Below are 25,817 nucleotides of genomic sequence, written 5' to 3'. Positions count from 1 at the left end.
TTCTTTTTTAAAAAGTTTTTCTTTATACTTCATTAGTTTTACAATCAATTTAAGATTTCAAAGTTTGGCTTCCTTCCCCCTCTTTCTGCGGTTCCTTAAATTTATTTTTTTAATATCTTCTGCATATCCAAATTCATTTAATTATCTACTTTAAATATATACTCTTGTGAAACTGCAGGTTATTACGATAATCCTGCCAATGTTTTTATCTTTTTGTAATTTATCTGTAAATATTCAATAAACCATTTCCATTCTTTTATAAAAAGTTTGTTATCTTGATTTCTTCTTCTTCCGGTAAGTTTTGCCGTTTCTGCATACAGTTGTACCTCAGGTTAAATACTTAATTTGTTCCGGAGGTCCGTTCTTAACCTGAAACTGTTCTTAACCTGAAGCACCACTTTAGCTAATGGGGCCTCCTGTTGCTGCCGCACCACCGGAGCACAATTTCTGAAGCAAAGTTCTTAACCTGAAGCACTATTTCTGGGTTAGTGGAGTCTGTAACCTGAAGCGTATGTAACCCGAGGTACCACTGTACTTCATAAGTTTTTGTATCCATCAATATCAGAGTTCCAGGGCACATTCCGGGGAAAACATTTACGGAGGGAGTGGCCTACAGAAAGCAGGTATGACTGGGAAGAGTTCAAAAGACCAGGGCCTGAGGTTCACCACACCTGTAGTTCAGGAAGACCCTCAGGAGCAGCTGTTTGGGAGGGGCCAAAGTGGCTGTTTCAGGAACAGAGAGGTGGAAAAGCCCCATTGTGGAAGCGCTGCTCTTGACTCCAGCTGCTGCATCTCCCTGGCTACTATACAATGTTTCTTTCTTGCTGGTCCTCTTGAGAAGTTCGAGAGGAATCCAGCTTTCCCCCCTGTTTAAGTGCTATTGTGTTACCCCTTCATCAAAACACTGAGCTGTGTAATTACCTTCTGAGACATGAGTCACCTTGGCTCTGAGCGCCCAGAGCTGCTTCCCTCTATAAAAGGGGCAGCAGGGTCCCTCTACCTGCTCTTCTCAAGCCACCCATTGCACATTTAGGAAGAAATGGAGCTCTGTTGGATGCTGTGCCCGCTTTGGTTTCTCGTGCTTTCGTTGACGTATTCAGCTGCCGCCCCTGCTCTTTTTGCACTGCCCAGGACAGCCGGTTGGAAAGACTTCTACCTGGCCCAGGTTGGTGGTGCTTTGCACATCTTAATGGCTTGGGGAGTGATGCTAAGTCCCTCCTAGCATAGCAAGGCTTTGCAGAGCAGCAGCCAGGGTGGGAGATGTTCGGGGACACAGGGAAAACCGCTGCATTAGCCTAGATCTGGCGCAGCAGTTAGGTCCAGCTCATGGACCACACTCCTGGAGAGCATCTCATAGTAGAGTTGGAAGGGAGCCTGCAGATTATTTTCTCCAACCTACTGAAATGCAGGAATATGCAGCTGCCCCATACAGGGATTGAACCTGCAGCCTTGCCGTGATCAGCACCACACTCTAACCAGCTGAGCTATTCCGGGCAGAGTAGAAATGCTAGGAATGGTGGGGTTTTTATTTTCTGCACTACACTGAGTGGAATATCACCCCTCACTTTTTATACGTGGGTGGAGAAAGGTGTCCCCATTCCCCCAATGTCATGGAATTCATGGGCACCCAGTGAAATTGAACGCCAAAGATTTGGTACAGACAGACAACAGTCCTTCTTCACAAAGGACAGTTATACTATGGCTGGTGGGTGGGGAGTCCCATCATGCAAGCAGAAGTCAATTCATTTGTGCATTGAGTTAGTTGAATACAAAGTTGGTGTTGCTTTCCTTTTAACCTGAGACGGAGAAGCCAAAATACGGACTTTCCTTGTCATGAGCCAAACATCTCAGCCGTGCCCTGCCTTCCATAAGTATGGATATCAAAGCAAGCAAAAAAAAAAAGGTGGGGATAAAATACCGTATTTTTTGCTCTATAAGACTCACTTTTTCCCTCCTAAAAAGTAAGGGGAAGTGTGTGTGCGTCTTATGGAGCGAATGCAGGCTGCGCAGCTATCCCAGAAGCCAGAACAGCAAGAGGGATTGCTGCTTTCACTGTGCAGTGATCCCTCTTGCTGTTCTGGCTTCTGGGATTCAGAATATTTTTTTTCTTGTTTTCCTCTTCCAAAAACTAGGTGCGTCTTGTGGTCTGGTGCGTCTTATAGAGTGAAAAATACAGTATCTTCCTTACCCCTTTCTCTCTCTCTCTCTACCAGGAATACCTGGACAAATATTACACACCGAAAGGAGAACATCACGTTGGAGAAATGACCAGCGGTAGCAATTCCATGACCAGGAAGGTCCAGCAGATGCAGGCATTCTTTGGCTTACGTGTCACAGGGAAACTGGACTACAGCACCATGGGAGTCATGAAGAGGCCTCGGTGTGGCGTCCCTGACGTAGCAAACTATCGCCTTTTCCCAGGGGAACCGAAGTGGAAAAAGAGCACATTGACATACAGGTAACAGGCTGACATCAAGCATACAGTGGACGCTCAGGTTGTGAACGTGGTCCATGCAGGAGGCACGTTCGCAACCCACAGCATTCGCAACCCGCAGTGCCGCATCTGCAAATGCGCAAGTCACAATTTGGTGCTTTGTGCATGTGCAAAGCACGATTTAGTGCTTCTGCGCATGCATGAGAAGCAACCCATTCCAGTACTTCTGGGTTCGGCGCAGTGCGCAAACCGAAAACACGCAACCTGAAGCGTCTGTAACCCAAGGTATGACTGTACTTGAAATGTTTTAGATTGTCCCCTCTCCCCAGGAGTTTTCTTCTCATTGTCTGGCAATCTGCGTAAGATGTAGCAATGGCCACCAACTTGGTCGGCTTTGAAAGACGATGGTGATTATGTAGTGTGTGGCATATTTCATTAGGCTGTGCACCCAGGGCCTTTTCTTTTTGTTGGTTGGCTTGTTTCAACAAAGGAAGAAGGGAGGGGGGTGACATGGCAAACAAATAAGGAAGAGGTAAAGAGGCAAAAGGCTAATGAAACAACCACAACAAGTGGTCAAGAAGCCAAAACAGGAGATTTATTTCCTGCAGAGGCAGGGTTGAATGGGAGGGCCAAGGGCAGGATAGCTCCACCTTTGGGTTCTTCCTGGCGTATCCAACTTATGTGGCATCGCCAATGCATGGTTCCTTTGGGAGCTGGAAGAAGGCAAAACTGGGGCGAGATGGGGCAGGGCACGCTCCACTGACTCACGTGTCGGCCGCAAACCGAATCTCTGCACTAAATGCTTGTCACCTGTGTACACCATTCATTTTCTACTGGCAAAATTATGCAACTGACTCTGGGCTTATCTTATCAGAATTCGCCTTGTGGGTTGCCTGTTTGAACTACATGAAACTATCCAGGTGGCATGTCAGTTTTCTTGTAACTAAAACCCACATTTTGCCTAACCGCTAGCAGTGCAAAAAAGGTTTTCTAAAACAATTACATTCATGCATTTGGCATATTGCGGTTTTTGGATTACATTGGGTTTGTCTGCTTTCAGACCCTGCCTCCTCATTGGTGCCCATAACCACGTCATGCAGTCCTCTCTCACACACACCCTCCCGCCTTCTTTTTCAGCCACTGCAATTCTTTTCTGGGTGCACTTTCCTCTCTTTTTTGGGTGTATTTACCTGAGAGGAAGTTCCTTTGCGCTGAATAGGGCTCTCATCTGAGTAGGAATGCCCGAGATTGTGCTGTGAGTTGTGTTGGTCAATAAAGAATGCAGGCTGGATTTTCCTTTATTCACTGGATGGCAGCTGTTGTAAGACTCAGCTTTCCCCCACCCCAAAAAATAAAAATGATGTGCTATTCTCCTATGAATGTACTCAGAGCAAATGTAGAACTGCTAGCAGGGTGATATAGCAATTCTGACTGCTGAAACACATTGTTAGGGAGTTGCGGGGATGAAAGTCAGAGCGTAGTAGCAACCTAACAATGTCTCAAAAATATGTGGTGATGGGGAGAGAGAGACGCAAACAGAGTGCGTGTGTTTTCCTTATTTTGTCTGGAAACACAAGACAGAAGGCTGTTTTAACAGTGCTGATGGGCTGCTTATGAAGGGTCCATGGTTGGGTTTTTAAAAATCATCAACATGACACTTGATCTGGAATAGAAATTGGCAGAATGTGTAAAGTAAAAAGGTAAAGGACCCCGGACGGATAAGTTCAGTCAAAGGCAACTTTGAGGTGCAGTGCTCATCTTGCTTTTTAGGCCAAGGGAGCCGGTGTTTGTCCACAGCAGCTTTCCCGGTCATGTGGCCAGCATGATGAACTGCTTCTGGTGCAACAGGACACTGTGATGAGTGCCAGAGCACATGGAAATGCCGTTTACCTTCCTGCCGCAGTGGTACCTATTTATCTACTTGCACTGGTGTGCTTTCCAACTGCTAGGTTGGCAGGAGCTGGGACAGAGCAACGGGAGCTCACCCTGTAGCTTGGATTTGAGTTGCTGACCATCTGATCGGCAAGCCCAAGAGCCTCACTGGTTTGACCACAGTGCCACCCGCGTCCCTTAAATGTGGGTAGTCCTAGTACAATGCAATATGAGAACAGTGAACAACCAGCCTTGGTATGGAACCATGGGGGGCTGCAATCAACAAAACAGAAATTTAGAAAATGTGGATTTTCAACAGCGGTGCAAAAGAGTCATCAGTCATGTTTGGAATGAGACAGAGGGCTGACCACAAAGTTACTCCCTTTTCTTATTAATGACAATGGCCCCACCTGAAGGATGCTTGACAGCAAAGCAATGTGTCCTCACCATCAGCTAACTCAATTATGGATCCTGCATAGACCTTCCTTGAGCTCCATTATCTACTTAATATCCTTGGAAGCAGCTTGCAGTACTAGGGAGGCAAATTGTATGGTGGGAGACCACTCTGTAGAATGCAGCTGGTACATGGGGGGGTGGGATGACAACGTATTTATCAAGCGTTTGTCCTGATTTTCTCACACAAAGTTTCTGCAGCAGTTAGACTATGTCCAGTCTTTACGGAGCATTCATTCTGATTGCTATATGGAGTTGTTACACAACAAAGATTGCATTGCATTCTCAACAAATGTTCTTAAACCGAGATGAATTGAAAATATACCCAAGCACCACAGACCTTGTTGTCCGCTAACATTTTACATGCAAAGTGCCCTTTATTATAGCTGTTTTATGGGAGTGCTCATTTACCTTTACAAAGATTGCTATCAGACTAGGAAATTTAGTTTGGCTCACATTTTGCATTTTAAAAAGTACCTAATTCACACTTCCCAAAACAATACACCAGCCGTAACCCAGCTATCCATCGAAAATCACACTTCTCCAAATTTTGTTATGCATATATCTAAAGAAAGTGTGAATTTAAGTGCAACATGCAAAAATGAATTACTTTAGGAGAAAATGTGTATATTAGGCAAAATTGCATAAAATCCTGGTGAATTTTCATGAGATTTTTTTTTAAAAAAAATGCAAACTAGTGCAGAAATGTGAGCGAAATTAGAAACTTAAATTGCAGGTTCCTCCATTCCTAGTTCAGATTATTACTCTTTCTTTACTGTATGTGTTGGATTTCCCTGTATCTTGATAACCTGGCTTTATCATTCCCATCATTCAGGAGCAGCTAGGGGGCAGTAGGAAGTCCACTGTGGACCTAGGCTGCCAGCAGCCACATCGCTGCTGGCAAACCAGGAAGGGGTGAGGTAGGGCTGTGGTGAGGCCAGGATGGTTCAGGCATATTGGCAGGAGCACAGGTTGGCTATGAACAACCCCATCGCCACTGCCACCCAGTCTCACCTTGCTCGCAATCCCAGTTCACAGCAACAGGTGAGAGGGGGTCAGTCTACTGCATCACTCTTCCCCTCTGGCCGCTCCTGCCATCGTTGCATATCTGCATCCTGAAATGTGTCATTTCCCTCCTCAGAGTAACAAAATATACATCAAGCCTGAGTCACGCAGATGTTGACAAAGCCGTGGAGATGGGGTTGAAAGCCTGGAGTGCGGCTGCCCCTCTGAATTTTGTAAAGGCCACCTCAGGAGAAGCGGATATCATGATATCGTTCCAAAGCGGAGGTAATTGTTATCGCTAAAGTCTGCGACACTAGCTGCTCAACCTTTGTGCTATTGTGAAGAGGTTAAGCTGGGCAAAATAATAAGGCAATTTATTTATGCTGGTTTAGATGCACGGAACCGTCCCTTGGAAAGTGGCATGTGTGAAAAACGGCTAGAGGATGAAAGGGCAGCCGTAACAAAAAAGGGAACATTTCTAAATATTTTTTAAAGCATGGGCAAACACATTGCACAGTTCTGCATGAGAGTGCTTCAGAAAGGCTGCCACAGAGCTCATATGGAAGTGCTGTTTGTGTGACATGGAAGTTCCTCCATGTGTACAAACTCCTAAATTCCTGTAGCGGTGCTACTCCCCCCCCCCCCCCGCCCAAGTCTTCACTCAGTGTTAGGGCCAGAGTTCAGTTCTTAGCAACAGCAGCAGCAGTCACAACAACAGCAGCGTATCCATAGAGCATGATCAACGTAAGCTGCATTTTTAAAGTAAAGGGAGAAGAACCTGCCCTGAGGAGCTTACAATCCAAAATTTGACATTAGGGAGAGAATTGAGGCAGGGAGTAGGGAAAGAGAGAGAGAAGTACAACAGGAACGATGTGGGTGTATACTGTACGGCTGACCTTGATTTTGTTGCTGTTGACCTGAGATTTTAACAGGGAATATTTGAAAGAAGTGCAACCAGTGTGCTGTGGCGCCCTGGGGTGCCTTGAACGATGCAGCAAGCAACACTGGCCTCTGTCCCTCTTTCCTTCCCTCCCTCCTCTGATGCCCTCTCACGTCTCTGCCTCCCAAAGGCTTGCACAGCTGCTTGTTGCAGCGGCCCTGGCTACAAGCTCCCCAGGCAAATGATGCCTTTGGGGCTGGCCAGGGGGTCCTGGTTGCCAGGAGCTGAGGTGGCCTCAGAGGAAGCAAGCAAGCAGGTGAGGGAGTCCAGCCAGCAGGTCCGCCAGCCCTTGCTGTTGGGAATGGACAGACTAGACCCAGGCCCCTGTGGGGCAGTGTGAGGAGGCACCTCTCTTTGGGGTAGGGAGGGCAGCTCAGAGACCAGGGGCGGCAGCTGCAGCTGCTCAGAGGACTCCCAAGGAGAGGGGAGAGGAGGCTGAGGGAACACTCCACAAGACAGGGTGTTCAAAAAAGGGTGTTCAACAAAGGGTAAGAGGCTGCCAGCTCTACAGGCAAGGGGTGACATAACTGGGCTCCTGAGCCCCACAGGGGTGCCGCAGAAAGAATGTAGTTGGTCAAGGGAGCCATGGATTCAAAAAGGTTGGAAACCTCTGCATTAGGGGCATCAAAGCCTTGCATGTATTGCATATGAAAAATGACCATTTCAGGCAATCACATAGTAGCTTGGTCTTTTTACCCAGACACTGGCAGATTTGTAAGGGATTTTGCGATATGTTTCAGATTCCATTGAAATGCTCTTGTTTGTGGGAGCCGCTGAGACCACAATGGAACGCATTTTGCAACTTATGTCTGTCTGATCTAACCATTACACCACCTGCCATGATTGCAAAGTCACATGGTGTTCCTTGTACTCTGTGTTAGATCATGGGGACTCCTACCCATTTGACGGCCCGCGGGGGACTCTAGCCCACGCTTTCGCACCTGGGGAAGGACTGGGCGGAGACACTCATTTCGACAATGCGGAGAAGTGGACGATGGGAATGAATGGTAGGCGCAAAGCCACACAATGACCCAAAAGCACCCAAAAGAAGCAATTTGTCCCCAGCTAATCAAGTATGGCAGAATTCACAGACAAGTATATCTGAAGGAGCGTCTCCACCCCCATCGTTCTGCCCGGACACTGAGGTCCAGCTCCGAGGGCCTTCTGGTGGTTCCCTCACTGCGAGAGGCCAAGTTACAGGGAACCAGGCAGAGGGCCTTCTCGGTAGTGGCGCCCGCCCTGTGGAATGCCCTCCCATCAGATGTCAAAGTGATAAAAAAACTACCTGACATTCAGAAGACATCTGAAGGCAGCCCTGTTCAGGGAAGTTTTTAATATGTGACATTTTAGTGTATTTTTCATTTTTGTTGGAAGCCGCCCAGAGTGGCTGGGGAAACCCAGCCATATGGGCGGGGTACAAATAATAAATTATTATTATTATTATTATTATTATTATTATTATTATTATGTATCAGAGAGAAAGTCACCATTGCTTATATGAAATATATTGTTTTGTTTCGTGTAGGGTTTAATCTTTTCACTGTTGCGGCTCATGAATTTGGCCACGCCTTGGGCCTTGCCCATTCAGCCGACCCGTCAGCTCTGATGTATCCAACATATAGATACCAACATCCATATGGCTTCCATCTCCCCAAAGATGACGTGAAAGGGATCCAGGCCCTTTACGGTAATAACGTATATGCTTGCTTTTATTTATTTAAAGAGTTCTTCCTCCGGTTCATTCTTCCTCCAGATCAAACTAGAGGGCAGCGTACAGTATAAACAGCAATCATTTGGTAATAAGTTGCTGAATTGCAACTTATTATCAAACTTAAAACCACGGAGAGACCTGGTCTGACTAGAGACATTGGATTCTTATCTCATTATACATGATAAAGCTATTTTTAGCCATCTCACCCCTTGCTTTTTCCTGTAAGACTATTGCAGTCGTTAACAGTTGTCAACAGGTTCACCACACCTATCAGTGAATCCCCCATTCCCACCACCCTTCTGAGTAATACCCCTTCCCACCCTCTCACTGTATATAAGGGTCTGGTGACTTCTGTTTCAGTGTACCTGAAGTAGTCTGCATGCACACGAAAGCTCATACCAATAACAAACTTAGTTGGTCTCTAAGGTGCTCATAGAATCATAGAGTTGGAATAGACCACAAGGGCCATCGAGTCCAACCCCCTGCCAAGCAGGGGGTTGGAAGGAATTTTTTTATTTTGTTTTAAAAACAACAGAGAATAAAATCATATGTCAGTTACAAAAGCAGCAGCACTGAGGCGAAAATCCAACCTTTGCTTAAAAATCCAGCCACCGAGAGTGAGACGGGGCAGCGAAAACCTCTTAGCCATGGCAGTGCTGCCATTTGTCAGGACTAAGATGGAGCAGAGCAGTGGTGAATGCTGAATAAGTGAGCCATGGCAGGCATGGCCAAACTTGGCCCTCCAGATGTTTTGGGACTACAACTCCCACCGTCCCTAGCTAACAGGACCACTTGTCAGGGATGATGGGAACTGTAGTCCCAAAACATCTGGAGGGCCAAGTTTGGCCATGCCTGCCCTAGAGGGACCTCACACCAGCCAGGAAGCCAGACTGTAGCCTGCCCACAAATGGGCCAATTGCAGGCAGGCTGGTAGGCTGGCTCCACCCTAGGGGCAGGCCCAGCCAAGCCAACAGGCTTCTCTTGGGTCCACTCCTCAGGTATAAATTCCCACCAGCCTCAGCCCTTGGCATCAGAACCAGGAGGACAGCACAGCAGCAGCGGCCAACCTCGTGAATTACAAGTCTTCCCGTAATTATTTACAACCCTTAGGTGCCTTCTTCCTGTATTCATTTCCATCATGCAACTAGTCCTTGTCGGCTGGGATTTATTGAATATTTTCTACCAACAGAACCATATTCAATGGGCCTCATAGGAAGACGTACAATGAATACACTTCCAGCACTTAATTGCACAACTCGTAATAGTTTTCAGCTAAATGTACGGAATTATCTCCACTTTAAGACAAGTGTTGGGTTAATCTGGGATGACCTATTTTTACAAACAAGTTATAATTTGATGTTATGGTCAGCATGTGTGAACCAGCCCTCTTCAATACAGTGTTTCATAAAATTCACAGCCTGACTATTCAAATATCACGATCCACCAGAAGTTCCAGTTTTTTGTATTGTTACAGATACGGAGTTAGTGAATGTCAGAAACTAGTAAAATGGTAGAATTTAGATAATACTGGAGTACTGAAGGGAAGATTCAAGGCAAGTAAAAAAAAAATACAGGCTAAGCTTCCTTTCCAGGTCAGGGATAGAGGCCTTAACATGACAAAAGATGTTGAAATTGATTAAAGAGGAATCCTTGGGTCTGTGCCAATAAAAATTGCCAAACAAAATTTTATGTGCAAAACAAAACTGCTCTTTTGTACCCCCAAAAAGCAACACCGGAGAATAGTTGGCACAGGCCTATGTTAAACATACTGCAGAAGATATAAAAATGAGGTGGAGGGTAGAATCAATGGGTTGTATTCAGTTACGTTTTATTTAGGGTACACCCATTGAAATGAATGGACATGACTCACCTAGGTTCATCAATTGCATTGGGTCTACTCTGAGCGAACTTTAATTGAATGCAACCCAATATACTGAATGGGGTAAAATGGGACTTACTCAGGATACATGGCCACAGGTAAGTCAATATACGTACTAAGTGAAGTTTTAACTTGGTTTGTGTGTCGTATTCTAGGGTCACGGCTATCTGGATCCAAAGTACCACAAGTGCCGCATCCGCCTCTTCCCAAACCACCAACTCCGGCCGATCCAGACCACTGTGACGCCACGTTTTCGTTTGATGCTGTTACGATGCTAGGGAAAGAACTTCTTTTCTTCAAGGACAGGTGAGATTCCCGATTGATCTAACCTGCAAGAGGCAAGGCTATATCAGTGCTTGTGTTTTCCAAGCCTTTTTGGGGTTGTTGCTTTTCTAAGGAAGCTCCCAACTCTGCTATCCAAATATGGCAATTGAGTTCAAAGTCCCTCCTTTGCAAAGAAAAATGAAATAATCCCTTGGTTGCACGACCAGGCATCAGACTTCCCATACTCCAACCTGTATAATAAGAGACCAATAAGACTGGGTTTGGGGTCAAAACAGGTCACAACTTTATTGAATACAGATGAAAGAGGTTTGGCTGGGGCATGGGGCAATCTAAATACTTCCGGCCCACCTGCGTGACGCGTGGCCAATCCTAAGACTTACATCTAATAGGGTGACCCACACAGGGACCGCCGTCTGGGGGAGTGCCTTCAGCCCTGGCCCCCCTGGGCACGTGGGCATAGGCACTCCCTCTGGATCCCTTTAATGGGATAGCCCAGCATTTGGAGGGGCAGGCGGAGACTACAACCTCCCCTCCATCCAAAACAAAGGATTGCCCCAATGCCCAACCAGTTGTGATGATTGCTATGAAGTAGGCAAAACCACCAGGTCAGTGACAATTTGCCCTGTGGGCAAATTCCTACCCAGCCCCTTGAAGGACGGCAACCACCGTAGCCACAGCAAAGTCATTGACTATCGGCTTAAACTGAGGGTAGGTTGGTGGCAGGAACAAAGAGGTTGAGCCCCAGGTGCTGGCTGCTTAAATGAACAAGGGGTGTATCCGAGGGAAGCCCACCGTCGGCTCCATCTGCAGCACCCCCGGCACAGCCCAAGGCCCAGCCTGCAGCCCCATTTGTCAAAGCAGGGGGCAGGCTAGGATTTGGTTCCTGATAGACGGAGAGGGTTCATGCCCCCTCCACCTATCAGGAAAGGCACAGCAGTTTGAATTCCCATGTTGGGGCCCCAGTGAAGCCTCCTCCATCCCACAATGCCACCATATGCAAAAGGGGTGAGCGGGCTTGTTGTTGAAACTACATTGCTTCATATACAGCTCTTGGTTTTGAAGAGTGCGTCTCATGTTAGCATTCCCTTTATCTGCTTTCTGTTGTCAAAATGACTAGTCTCTTCTCCCACATTTGTTAGCTCAAGCCTAGGAGTAGGGAGGGATGAAATGTTTCAGTTTCTAACAGCGAAAAATAGCTATCTACTCACCTCAGGTCTCTCGCTTAAAAATCAACAAGAGGAGACTGAGAGGAGATATGGTAGCCATCTTCAAATATCTAAAGGGCTGTCACATGGAGGAAGGAGCAAGCTTGCTTTCTCCTGCTCCTTAAGATACTGGTTACAATAAAGGAGATTCTGACTATACATCAGGAAGAACTTTCTGGAAGTAAAAACTGTTCAACAGTGGAACAGACTTCCTTTAAAGATGGTGGATTCTCCTTCATTTGAGGTTTTTAGCAGAGGTTGGGTGGCCATCTCTCAGGTATGATCTAGTTGAGATTCCTGCATTGCAGGCGGTTGGGCCCTTGGGGTCTCTTCCAACTTTATGATTCTATGAGTAGGACATAATCTGGTCTTGCCCATTTGATTTATCTGGCAAACAGCCTGAAAGCAAAAGCATTATCCATGCTGGTAGCCGCACTTCTCGTTCTGGTTGACAAGCCAGTGAATTCTGACACTTAAAAACATCTTGAGATGCAAACATTTTCTGTTCAGTTTGTTTTTTCTTCCTTCTTCTCCCCCTGAACAGGCTCTTCTGGAGAAGGCAGGCTCAGCTGACGTCAAGCGTACAGCCACTTTCCATCACAAGCTCTTTCCCTCAGCTCATGTCGAACGTGGACGCTGCCTACGAAGTAGCTGACAGAGGAGTTGCTTATTTTTTCAAGGGTGAGTGACTCTTGAAAGCTGTTGCACTTTGGATCAAGAATATTAAGTATACCAAGGATGATTGTGCATCATTTCCATATTGACAACACTTAAAGGTAAAGGTAAAGGGACCCCTGACCATTAAGTCCAGTCGTGACCGATTCTGGCGTTGTGGTGCTCATCTCGCTTTATTGGCCGAGGGAGCCGGCATACAGCTTCCGGGTCATGTGGCCAGCATGACTAAGCCGCTTCTGGCGAACCAGAGCAGCGCACGGAAACGCCGTTTACCTTCCCGCTGGAGCAGTACCTATTTATCTACTTGCACTTTGATGTGCTTTTGAACTGCTAGGTTGGCAGGAGCAGGGACCGAGCAATGGGAGCTCACCCGCCACAGGGATTTGAACCACCGACCTTCTGATCGGCAAGTCCTAGGCTCTGTGGTTTAACCCACAGCGCTTACTAAGGTTCTTATTCATCCTGAAAACAGCATTGTGAGAAATATCATTATTGTCGATTGATTAAGCCACTCAGAAATTGCCATGCCTAGCTGGGAGCAGCATTCAGCTTAGCAGGCTGCATGGTGCCGCAGAGAGTAGCCAACAGGATGCCGTACAGATGTTGTTGGACTGCAACTTCTATCCTCCATGAACACTGGCCATGCTAGTTGGGGCTGCCGGGAACTTGAGCCCCACAACATCTGGAAGGGGGCACTATGATGGATAACCTTGACATAACACCATTCTGAGAAGAGGGCTCTGGAAAAATAATGGAGGTCACCACCTCAGGACGCCATTTTGATTTACCCAAGCCTCCTCAGAATGTGGTCAGCAATGGGAAAAGAAGGAAGCTTTCAGCAGTGCTCTTCCCCAAGCAAATTTAATGGGTTTCAATTGGTTGTGGTTGATTTTCTCCACTTCCAGTGAAGAAAAAGAGTTTGGATTTGATATCCCGCTTTATCACTACCCGAAGGAGTCTCAAAGCGGCTAACATTCTCCTTTCCCTTCCTCCCCCACAACAAACACTCTGTGAGGTGAGTGGGGCTGAGAGACTTCAAGAAGTGTGACTGGCCCAAGGTCACCCAGCAGCTGCATGTGGAGGAGCAGGGAATCGAACCTGGTTCCCCAGATTACGAGACTACAACTCTTAACCACTACACCACACTAGCTCAATTGCAGTGGTACTTATAATTAACTGATCACAGTCAGTTACAGGTTTTTTGTTCCAGTGAGTGTTGATGGAATTAGACACAAATCCAAACTCACTTTGTAGAATACTCTTCGCATTGACATCAGACATGTGTCAGCAGTTTGGGTCTTTCAACACATATTAAAGCCCTTAATAAAAAAAAATTATAATTCCCAAGCATTCCTGGGTTAGCAACCTAGCCACATTTCAATCATATACTAGTTGTCCTGTTGTTCTAATTCACCTATGGGGAACCACATAATGGGGCCTAATTCGGTCTTTCAGGACTCCCCACAAGGCCAGTTCAGCCAAACCACAACTACCTGACATCATATGTTAGCCAGAAGGGGGTTTGCAGGCTCCACAAATCAGCAAAGACCTGTGAACTTACTATTATTATTATTATTATTATTATTATTATTATTATTTGTTGTTGTTTTTATAATATTGCTGACATTGCTGGTTTTTGTATTCTACCATACACTGCTTTGAAATTTTTGTGGTTATGTGGTCTATAAGCACTGTACAGAAGTAAATAAATCAAAGGTTAGATGTTGGGAGATTCAAGCTACAAGTGTCCTCGAAGCAAATATACCGTTGTTGTGTTGTTGTTGTTCTTGCTGTTGTTGATTCCTGTTTGTCAGGCCCCCATTACTGGACAACTCGCGGGTTCCAAATGCAGGGCTCTCCACGAGCCATCGCAGACTTTGGATTTCCTAGGAATGTGCTACAAATAGATGCAGCTGTCTACCTGAGGGATGAAAAGAAGACGCTCTTCTTTGTAGGAGATGACTATTACAGGTTCCTTTATTATTGCCTCTTAATACAAACATTTGGGGGGGGAATCACTTGTGAAACCAGACATCATCCCTTGGTGCTGAAAAGAAGAGGGGGGGGAGAGGACATGCTTTCCTTTCTCATAATATTTGAACTTGGACTCACCTAGTTAAGGTGATTGGTTCAGAACCAATTAAGTGTAAGCTCTGGTGGGTTCTTTTCAGCTGCCCCTCTGCAAAACAGGTCTATTGCATGTAGGAGAATGCAATTGTAAGCATCCTTTTTTCAAAAAAGAGAGCAAGAGGGAGAAATGCTCGGGAAGTTTATCTTTTGCATGCCCATTCCCTGCCCTGGGGCTGTATTTTTAACAAGTTTACAGCTATGCTAGTCATCTTAAATTGTGTGTGAGTGTTTTTCGCTGCAGCTGAACAGACATTCAGATTGCAATCTTATATTCATCTAGGAACAAGCCCCCACTGAACTGAGCGTGGCTTAGTTCTGAGTGGAAATGTCAGATACAGATTTCCATACCTTGATCAGGATGGAACTATGGCTTCCCTTTTTCTAGCATTACTTATTACATTATCCAGGCAACCTGTTGTCGTCCCCAATCCACACTTCTCAGTGGATAATTTGCAAGGATTGGGGCTTCCATTTAACTATTAAACCTTTAGTACCAAATAGTATGAGAAACATAGTATGAGAAAAATTAACCAATAAACTGAAACTGACACGGGGACAAATAGAAGAAGACACCTTCACCCCAGTATGGCTCCCCTTTATCACATACACAGCCCAACAAGCAGTGGCGTAGCGTGGGTTGTCAGCACCCGGGGCAAGGCAAGTAATTTGCGCCCCCTAACCCGTGGATTTGCGCCCCCTAACCCTAACCCCCAGATGTTGCGCCCGGTGCGGCCAGCCCCCCCTGCACCCCCCACGCTACGCCACTGCCAACAAGACAATGACAAAAATCCACCAACAGCATATGGCTAACCTGATCCAAAACACCCCCACCCACCCCACTCAAACATGAAAACAAAGATCACCACAGCCAGTCACAAACAAACAACCACACCCTGGGCCAACCCCAACCTCTTTCACCACCAAAGGAACACAAGTGAATAGTACAGAACCTGCACAAGTGACGCTGACACAAAACCCCACAAATATTAAGTATAATAGAAGCATTGCCACCCGACCCTGACCCCATCTCCCCTTCTTCTTCCTAATGTCTCAACAAATGAAACTGATCTGTTAAAAAATGTTACTTGGAGAAAAGCTATTAAACCTTTGATTAGGTAAAATTCACAAAGCACACTTTTTAATATGCACAGGAGAGGGGGGGGGGGAGAGACTAGTGGAAGAACTATACATGCACCAATTCCAGATTGACCGTAGACATTTTCCCAAAAAAAATCCAAGGGCAGGTGGAATCAAAGGTGGGTTACCACTGATCTGCTGAAGACTAACAAGATGGAATGTGAGAAATCTACCCCTTGCCTAGAACAAAGAGAAGTACTTTTTTGCATAACGCACAGTTCTCTACCACAAGACACAGTGATGCCCATTGACACAGATGCTTCTGTCAGCAAGTGTTAGTCACAGTACCTAATGGAACGTCCATATACAGACACAGTATAGCTCTGTATATACCAGGCAACAGAAGGTAGGTATCACTACCTCCATGTTCTGTTTATGAAGACCCACTGCTGTTAAAAACAGAATGGCAGGCTTAGGCTTGTTTGTTTGTTTACTAGATTTATTCCACACTCTATAAAGAATATTAACTGTGTGCTAAGATGGACCTTAGTTTATTCTGACAAACTAAGTGATCAGGCAATGATAAGCCTCAAGTCACAACTAAACAGCAAAGTAGATGAGAGGTGGCTAGGCAATTCTTTCACACAATCAAAAGCACTTTTGACTCAAAGCTTGCTGTCCCGTTGCAATCATTACAGCGAAACTGCTTTTCCAAGAACGTCTTGCATATGGTATAAAAATAAACCTTCTATAGCGTGGGTTGAAACCTATTTATATCTTGATAGACAAGAGCAATAGGTTTGAAATTCTCCTTTTATGGCATTGCTTTCTCTCAAAAGCTATGACGAAGCCAAAAGAAAAATGGAAAAGGATTTCCCAAAGAGCATCGAGGACGAGTTCTCGGGAATCAGTGGCAGGATTGACGCAGCGGTAGAAGTAAATGGTAAGTAGTTGCTCCATCATGATGCATCATCAATACAGGGTAGCTAATGTTGCACTGCAGACTGGGCGACAGCTTACATTATGCCTGGGCAATGGCCAAGGTGGCTTGGGCTGATGGGAACTGGAGTCCAACAGCAAAGGGACAGCAAAGCAAACATTGGCTGCCCCATCTTAGACAAAAGCAGGACTTCCTGGCAAAGGCATCACTGCCATTTACCAGGATGCAGTGGGGTAGGACAGAGGTACCATCCCAGTAGGTGGCAGGGAGGCATGCCAACTGCTCCTAGGAGTGTCAGATACATGGCCTTGGTGTCCCAGAGGCCACAGCCCACCCATCACATAGTTGGCTGAACTATCTTTTAGGCTAAGAACCAAGACACCCTTAGCCTACTAATGCATCACTGACTCGTCCATCTTACTTCCCCTACAATTCCTTCTCAGGCCCAATGAAAATGTGACATTGGGGGGCAAGGTTTGGCCGTGTAATAATTCCATATGGTTTATATAATTTCAATACACCTACCCATTTGGTGTGGCAAATGCGGGTGGCGCTGTGGGTAAAAGCCTCAGCGCCTAGGGCTTGCCGATCGAAAGGTCGGCGGTTCGAATCCCCACGGCGGGGTGCGCTCCCGTTGCTCGGTCCCAGTGCCTGCCAACCTAGCAGTTCGAAAGCACTCCCGGGGGCAAGTAGATAAATAGGGACCGCTTATTAGCGGGAAGGTAAACATCGTTCCGTGTGTGGCTCTGGCTCGCCAGAGCAGCGATGTCACGCTGGCCACATGACCCGGAAGTGTCTCCGGACAGCGCTGGTCCCCGGCCTCTTGAGTGAGATGGGTGCACAACCCTAGAGTCTGTCAAGACTGGCCCGTACGGGCAGGGGTACCTTTACCTTTACCTTACCCATTTGGTGTGGGTGCAGGATCAATACACCCATGATCTGTGATCCTGGACCTTCTTCTGCCTATATAAATGTTTGCAAGGGATAAGTACATTTGCGCCAAACTCTTATACAACAAAGTGCTTTTACCTCATATTTAAATCAGGCCACAGAGGACAGATTTTGCAAGCATTTGCAAAGTAAAGCAGAGCAGAACTGAACACAGTAAAGTGCAGTAATACAAGCCCACTGGAGACACAATCTTTCCTTTACTGCTCAATAAGGCAGAGGGGGTTTGGGGGAGGGGAGGAATCAATGCATTTGAATGGTGAATTGGAAATTTTCAGTGAAAAATATATAACACCCCAATTTTGCATGTGTTCAAAGAACACACAAATGTGCACGTGTGGGCCATTTTCAGATCCAGAAGAGAGTGGGGCAGGCTTTTGCGTATTCTGCCGATGCATGCGATGACCCTGAATGCAATCCTTGTGCAAATCAGGGGTTGCCTGTCCCTAGATGCATATCATATAGGGGATTTGGTACTCTATCCCGTAGAATAAAAATGCAATCACTCATGCAACTTTAAGATCAATAATGCCTAAGCCTAAAATGCTGAAGAGCTGCTTCCCTCAAAGGCAAAAAGAATTCAGATTTGAAATACCATATTTTTTGCTCTATAAGACTCACTTTTTCCCTTCTAAAAAGTAAGGGGAAATGTGTGTGCATCCTATGGAGCGAATGCAGGCTGCGCAGCTATCCCAGAAGCCAGAACAGCAAGACGGATTGCTGCTTTCACTGTGCAGCGATCCCTCTTGCTGTTCTGGCTCCTGAGATTCAGAATATTTTTTTTCTTGTTTTCCTCCTCCAAAAGCTAGGTGCGTCTTGTGGTCTGGTGCGTCTTATAGAGCGAAAAATACGGTAAGTTATTAAGTGCTGTGTATGCAATGCAGAAGTGCTACTGAGGCCAGTTTAGGGCGCACAATCTCCCACCAAAGCCTTCAGAATTGATGTCATCTCAAGCGGCTTTCCTCAGGGAACCCGTGTAAAGTTCTCTGGAGAGCATCTGAAATCCGGTCTTTTCAGTGGTGGCCCCGAAAAGCTGTGGAACCCCCATCCTCTTGGAGGCTTGTCAAGCTGCACATCTACAGTTTTGCATAGCTTGTGACACACTTTTGGCACGAACATTTCCTTGCTGCTGTTGTGTTACCTTGATGGATGTTCTTACATAATTTTCTTTTAAAGGTCGATTTTATCATTGCCTCTCCTTTTTTGTTATTGTTCACTGCTTGGTTATTTTTTTATGGAAAACGGGTACATCAGCTGATTAAACAAAGAAAAGAAGGAACTTTGTGAATGGGGATACAGAGGTCGTATTTCACAACTGTACCAAGAAGTCTATAGTATTGTTTGGTTCCTCGAAAATTAAGCCCCCTGATTAGTAGTTCCTACTTTTGTTTCCTTTCCTTTTTAGGTCACATTTACTTCTTCTCAGGCCCCAAAGCCTATAAATACGACAAGGAAAAGGAAGATGTGGTTAATATTGTGAAATCCAGCTCCTGGGTGGGCTGCTGAACTGAAGTGGGAAGTGGATTATCACAGTGAGCTAGAAGATAACTGGAAACTTTGGAACCTGTCAGCCAAAATCACATTCTGTGGATTTGATTCCAGAAGCACAATGGCAAAAGGATGTGCCGTTATTGCTCAAGCCCAGAAAAAAAAGAAGAGGGGGAACGCATCGAAATAAATGACACACTAGCATTTCAAGATAGCTTGGGGAAATCCCTAGGGAAAAAATTCCATGTACTCATCTTTTAAAAGTCTGGTATCTTCAGGGATAGAAAGCAAAGATGGACCTCAATGCTCCGCTGACACTTCTACCCCAACAATGTTTCCTCAGAACAACGGTCGCATTATGCCAGGGGATAGGGATAGGGGATGATCGCCAGCACTGAGGGGGTGCCATTTCCATCCCATAATGCCCCTGGAACCACACTAAGCACCACACAGCATCACTGAAAGCGTGTGATGATGTGTTGAAGTGCAAATGATGGCAACTGGTTGTGTGTTTCAGTCAAGGATCACTGTTGTTAGCCGCTCTGAGCCCGGCTTTGGCTGGGGAGGACAGGATATAAATAAATAAAAATTATTATTATTATTATTATTAAGGATGGGAGAGACGTTCCTTTCAGGCCCCACCTACACCATACATTTAAAGCATTTTCATGCCACTTTAAACCATCATGGCTTCCCCCCAAAGAATCCTGGGAACTGCATGGGTGCTGAGAGCTGTTAGAAGGTCCCTTTCCCCATACACTTCTCAGAATGGTTGTAAAATGCCCCTTCTTGGATTTTTTTGCTCTGTGAGGGGAACTCCAAACAACTTTCACACACCACAGTCTGCAGGGAAGCTGTGGTTGTTTGAAGCTGCACGATAATACTTTAAATGCATAGTGCCGATGGCACCTCAGTTAATATTTAAAGACAGATTTGCCTAAGCCATGCTTTCTGAAACAATACACAAACCGGTAACAAAAGCCATCCTTGGAACATTGCCCTTCTCCTCCCAAGAAATGTATACAATAATACAAAGGTGTGCAATCAAATGCATATGTAAGGCTGGAATGTCCCTCAAAATTTTGGAATGCAGTGAGGGGGCTTTTTATTTGTCTTCAAAATGAGGAAGAAAATTGTCTAGTGCAAACGAGATGGGAGAGCAAACCAAATTGTTACCCAGAGGAATGGATGCTAAACAATTCACGAGGGAAAGTATAGATTAACGACTTGCCTAATCCTTGGATTTTTATGTTGTGAACCGGCCTGTGATCTTCAGATGAAGGGTGGTATGCAAATTTAATAATTAATAAATAATTATTGATGAAAACAACATGTAGAAATGTATTATATTGGGGAAATGTGTATACATATTAGGCAAAATTGCATAGAAAAAATGCATTAAAATACTGGGGAGTTTTCATGATAAAAGAAATTTGCATAAAACTGATGAAAAAAAAATATGGAGAACTGGGTTTAGGATTGGGGGGGGGGGGAATGAGAAATGGTCAGATTCACCCATCCCAAGTCACAGCTGCTGCTTGCAGCAGAAGTAACAAAAATGAAAGCCTGCTGCCACCCCATACGTCATCTCGGGAAAATAATCTCCCCACTTTCTCTTGCAAAAAGAAAATCAGCACATGACCCACATTCACTGCTTGCAAATGGGGCAACATGTCTGTGGTGGCCATTTTCACCCCACTCTAGTTTCAGATCACAGGTGAGTATTCATTCCAGAAGAAGAAGAAGAAGAAGAAGAAGAAGAAGAAGAAGAAGAAGAAGAAGAAGAAGAATTTGGATTTGATATCCCGCTTTATCACTACCCGAAGGAGTCTCAATGTGGCTAACCATCTCCCTTCCCTTCCTCCCCCACAACAAACACTCTGTGAGGTGAGTGAGGCTGAGAGACTTCAGAGAAGTGTGACTGGCCCAAGGTCACCCAGCAGCTGCATGTGGAGGAGAGGGGAAGCGAACCCGGTTCACCAGACTACAAGTCCACTGCTCTTAACCACTATACCACACCTGAGGCCAGGTTGCACTCTACACCAGAGTAGAGAACTTATTGTATTGAGTCTAAGGGTGGCATTTGCTCCTGGGCAACCTTTTAGTAGCAGGTGGACATTAGTGGTGATTCTTGTACCCAGTGCTTTTTTTCCCCTAGAAAAACAAGTCTTGGTAATCACCAACAAGCGAGGGTGGGTGGGGGGCATGGCCTGACTTCAAAGAAAGGAAGCATTTCTCCATGCTTTCCAGTTTATTATAGCGGGGAAAGTAACCTAACACAATCTGTACTGAGAATCACAGCGATGATGGCAAGCATGCTCACTCTCTCTGCAGTGACTGCAACCTCAATTACTGTGTTGTTTTTTAAGCTGCAGGGATGGCGGAAGTTGAGCAATCCTGATAAAAAACCCAAACACTTGAGGAGGAGAAACCGCAACATTGCATTGGATAGCCTTGCCCAAGCCACAGAGATGTACAAATTTCCCCCGCCTGCAGCTCTCTAAACCGTACCAATGTTCAGGCACAGCAGCCCCGGTCCTAGGCATGTTTACTCAGAAGCAAGACCACAGAATTCAATGGGGCTCACTCAGTGATGGCTGGGGCCCATTGAAAATGGCAGGGCAAAATGCAGGGAGCCCAAACAGTAGGTGGGTGGCACTGAGAATATAAGGACAAGCAGGACAAGCTGCCCCCTTCTCTAATCGTTGCAAGTATGCAGGAAACGGAGGGCTAGCTGATGGTAGTTGGTGGCATAGGAACCAATTCTATAGGACTGAGGCATCTTCAGCCCCTGAAAAGTCTGTTGGGATGGGGCTGAGCCCCCTCAATCTTGAGGAGACAGAGGAGGCTAAGTGCAGAGTTGGGCTCTGTGCTTGGTCTCCTCCTGATGGTCAGCCTCTTCCACCCAAGCCCCTTTCTTGTGATGGGGCGGTGAGGACTGTCCGGAGGGTTCTGGGGGTGTTTCACCAGAAGCTTGTCCTACATTCGAGTAGGACTCTGGCAAAGACACATGCCCAACTGACATGTTCTCTCCCTCCTGGTCGATCATTCGGGAGCTTCAAAAGCTTTCTTCAGCCCGAACATCACAGCGACCGATGCCAACAGACATTGGCACACTTAGTGATCCGCAGTCTGTGCAGTTCATGTGACAGACCTCAGCAACTCAGCATTTTGGCTAATCTACTTTATTAACTTATAAACACACACGGAGCACTGCAACATGGCTCCCTCTCTCTCTAGCATCAGACAGCAAAGAGAAAAAACAAAGGACAATAGTCCCACTTCACGGAACACAGTAACACAAACATCCTGTCTCCGTCACTTCCCACTCTGTGGTGTCAAAACATAGACCGTCATGTGAAAGACAACAATCCCATGACTGCAATCACGGAGCAGGAATTCTAACAGGGGGCATCGCAAGATTGCTTGGAGTGGCAGTGAAAGGATGGCTCCCCTTTCCAGCCCTGTCGCTGCTCTGTCTCCCAATGCGTCACCCACTGCCTCTTCTGTGCCTCCCAGTCCAGGGCAGGGCAAGCAGGGACAATGAGTCCCATGATGCCTCGGCCCCATCCTCTTCATCCCCCAAGCTCACTTCTGCTATAGGGCCAGGCGTGGTGAGACCAGCAAGCCAGGAGCTGAGCGCAACGCCATACCATGTAACCAGGGTCCGCACTCAGCCTCGTCTTGATGCGATAGTATCACGATGCTCACCATCACATGTGTGATGTGTATGATGTCACACACGCACAATGGGCCCCCCAATGTTGGGTGCAACTCGGCGCCTCCGGTTGGTGTAGCAGTACCCCATATTTCCTAATACCTAGCCTCCCCTTTTTCGGATGCAAGCATGTTTCGGATTGTAGCCTTAAAGGCTGTTTTTGGTGAGCTTAATGTTTGTAAGATTCTGTTCTTATGGAAATAGAAGGAAAAACTGGGCATGACCCAACATTTCATAATGAACAGGTGGTGCCTTAAAAAAAAAAGGTATTTAAATCTTTTTTAAAAAAAAGTATTTCCTGATCCTGGGGTTTAGTTTGAGCTATTCAGTATGAGCTTCTCATTGGTTAGTCAATTGCTTGGGTTATGGAATGTTTAATCAGTTAATCAGTGGGCGACCTGCGGTTGTGTGCTGGTGTGCATGTCGACAGAGTGAGTCCAGGAAATGGCCAGTTGTGGAGGAAAGACATTCTCTTCCATGCCATGTCAGTGACTCATTTTTGAAAGCATTTTGACTGCCATTTCCCATGCGTGCTCACCACACATGTAAAGCACATTTTAAAGCTACCTTAACAGTCATGCCCTCCCTCCCCTCACAAGAGGGGGAACTGCAGCTTGCCCCCACAGAGATACGACCTGGAGCAACTTTAGCAAACTACAGTTAAACCATGTTGCTTCGATTGCTGGGAACAGGTGCAATCAGCCAATGCAGGATTTAACCCCACCCACCTGTTAGATGACACCACAAGTTATTACAGCTGATGGATTATGGATGACGTCACAAGTTCTGACAAGCATGGGGAAACAGCCTTGCGAGTAAATTTTGACCCCCTGGTAGAACAAAAATTGACCATTGACTGGAGGTTTCCCACTCCTGTTTCATAGTATTACTGCCCAGGCCTGTTCTTCAGAATTCGCTTCCTAGAAGGACATGTATAAATCCATTTTTGCTGGGTTTTTAGCCATCCGTTCTAATTTAGGACAGTTAGTTAAAACTCCAGTACACTTCTGTTTTGCTTGGTCCTTATTCCTTATTTTTCTCCCTTCTAATATTTTTGTTGTTGTTGTTGACAGTGGCTTTGTGCTAATGAATTATTTTGAAGTGTGCTTAATGAAGTGTGCTTTAATAAATGAACACATGTACACACACACACACACACACACACACACACACAAACACAAACACATTTGGCATTGTGTCAAAACGGGTTGCTTGATCAGCTGTCCCATGAGCTGTTACTTCTCATATAGTTCTTGGTAGACAAGGAGAACTGAGTGACGTCTTCCTTTAGGCAACTCTGGGTGCCTGAAATGGCTCATCGGTGTGCTGGTCCCGGGGGTAAGGTACCTTGGGTGTAGCAGAGTCCACACGAAGAGGGGCAAGGTCCGAGGCAGAGTGCCGGGCGGTGAACAGGAACGCTGGAACAGGAGGCTGTGTAGGGAACAGGAACACCGGATGGTCGGGGACAGGAGGCCGAGCAGGGAACAGGAGTACCGGATAGTCAGGAACAGGAGGCCGAGCAGGGATCAGGAACGCAGGGAGGTCCGAAGCCAACAACGACGTTGCTCCCGCAACCTGGGGCCGGGCTGACTGGGCTTTTATCCTCTTCTAAGGCCAGGGGCGGTCCCGGCCCCCAGGAGCCCCGCCTCCTCTGGCCTTAAGGCGAGCACTCCTCCTGGGGGCAACCAGTTCCCTTCGCCTCTCTGCTCTAAACCTCTGCAGATCAGGAGAGGCCGAAGGGTTACTGGGCCCTGGAGGAGGCTCACCTGTGGCCACTGAGTCGTCAAGCCTCTCTGGGGCCAGAAGGGCTTCACCTGGGGCCAGCTCCTGATGCACTGCCACAGGTGCAGGCTCTTCAGCATCTAGGCCTTGCCCCAGTTCAGCCGGCCCTGGAGGCGGGGACTCCTGTGCAGGCCGGGATTCCTCTGTTTCATCCTCCGAATCGGAATCCCAGGCCATCACAATCGGTCTCTCTCTTGTGCAAGAGGAATAACACAAATTCCTTCTTTCCCCGCTCTCGTGTAATTTTACAGACTTTGAATCATTTCCACCATCCCTATAGCTTTCAGAATTTACACTGTTCTGACTGGCAGAAGGGTCTGAGGCAAAGGTCTGTCATAACTATGTAAGAAGAGCCTGCTGGATAATAATCACAATCACAATCGTAATCATTTAATATTTATACCTCATCCATCTGGCTGGTTTCCCCAGCCACTCTGGGCAGCTCTTAACTGAATATTAAGAACACGATAAGGCATGAAACATAAAAAATTTCCCTAAACAGGGCTGCCTTCAGATGTCTTCTAAAAGTCAGATGTTTATTTCCTTGACATCTGATGGGAGGGCATTCCACAGGGCAGGCGCCACTACCGAGAAGGCCCTCTGCCTGGTTCCCTGTAACTTCACTTCACACAGTGAGGGAACAGCCAGAAGGTCCTTGGAGCTGGACCTCAGTGTCCAGGCAGAACAATGGCAGTGGAGATGCTCCTTCAGGTACACAGGGCTGAGGCTATTTAGAGCTTTAAAGGTCAGCACCAACAGTTTGAATTGTGCTCAGAAACATACTGGGAGCCAATATAGGTATTTCAGGTCCAGTGTTATATGGTCTCACTGGACACTCCCAGTCACCAGTCTAGCTGCCGCATTCTGGATTACTTATAGTTCCCAGGTCACTTTCAGAGGTAGCCCCACGTAGGCACATTGCAGTAGTCCAAGCCAATAGTCCATGTAGCCCAACAAGATGGAAAGAGCATAGCAGCTTCAGATCATCACTAACAACAGCACCATTTTAGCTGGGGGAGCCAAAGCAGCGTCCTCCAGATGTATCAGCTCTACAAGATCCTATAATCCCTGACCGTCAACCATGTTGGAGGTCATTGTGGTGGCTATCCCTGACCTGGGACCTTCTGCATGCAAAGTTTGGTGCACTCTGCAGCTGAGCAATGCTCCCTTTGTTTCTGAAAATGACAAAATTAACCCACATGTAGGTCACTGTGCAAGAATCAGGTCAGGTGTGGGGCAACCTTTTGCCCTCCAGGTGTTGCTGGACGTCTTCTC

General features: G+C 46.4%; 1 protein-coding gene across 1 annotated transcript; it reads left to right on the top strand.

Annotated features, from left to right (window-relative positions):
- The first annotated feature begins 1,028 nt into the window (after nucleotides 1-1,028).
- On the top strand, nucleotides 1,029-20,339 carry MMP20 (matrix metallopeptidase 20). The gene is made up of 10 exons (XM_083436599.1): nucleotides 1,029-1,165; nucleotides 2,214-2,458; nucleotides 5,901-6,049; nucleotides 7,586-7,711; nucleotides 8,230-8,391; nucleotides 10,450-10,600; nucleotides 12,329-12,465; nucleotides 14,274-14,430; nucleotides 16,506-16,609; nucleotides 18,960-20,339. The coding sequence occupies exons 1-10, from the start codon at nucleotides 1,040-1,042 to the stop codon at nucleotides 19,058-19,060; spliced, it is 1,458 nt and encodes a 485-aa protein (XP_083292725.1). The 5' UTR covers nucleotides 1,029-1,039; the 3' UTR covers nucleotides 19,061-20,339.
- The last annotated feature ends 5,478 nt before the right edge of the window (nucleotides 20,340-25,817 follow it).

The sequence above is a fragment of the Podarcis tiliguerta genome, assembly GCF_965153285.1.
Source record: "Podarcis tiliguerta genome assembly, chromosome: 4".
NCBI classification, from domain to species: Eukaryota; Metazoa; Chordata; class Lepidosauria; order Squamata; family Lacertidae; genus Podarcis; species Podarcis tiliguerta.
Note: the sequence above shows the minus strand (reverse complement) of the source record. Positions and strands in the feature narration are given on the sequence as shown.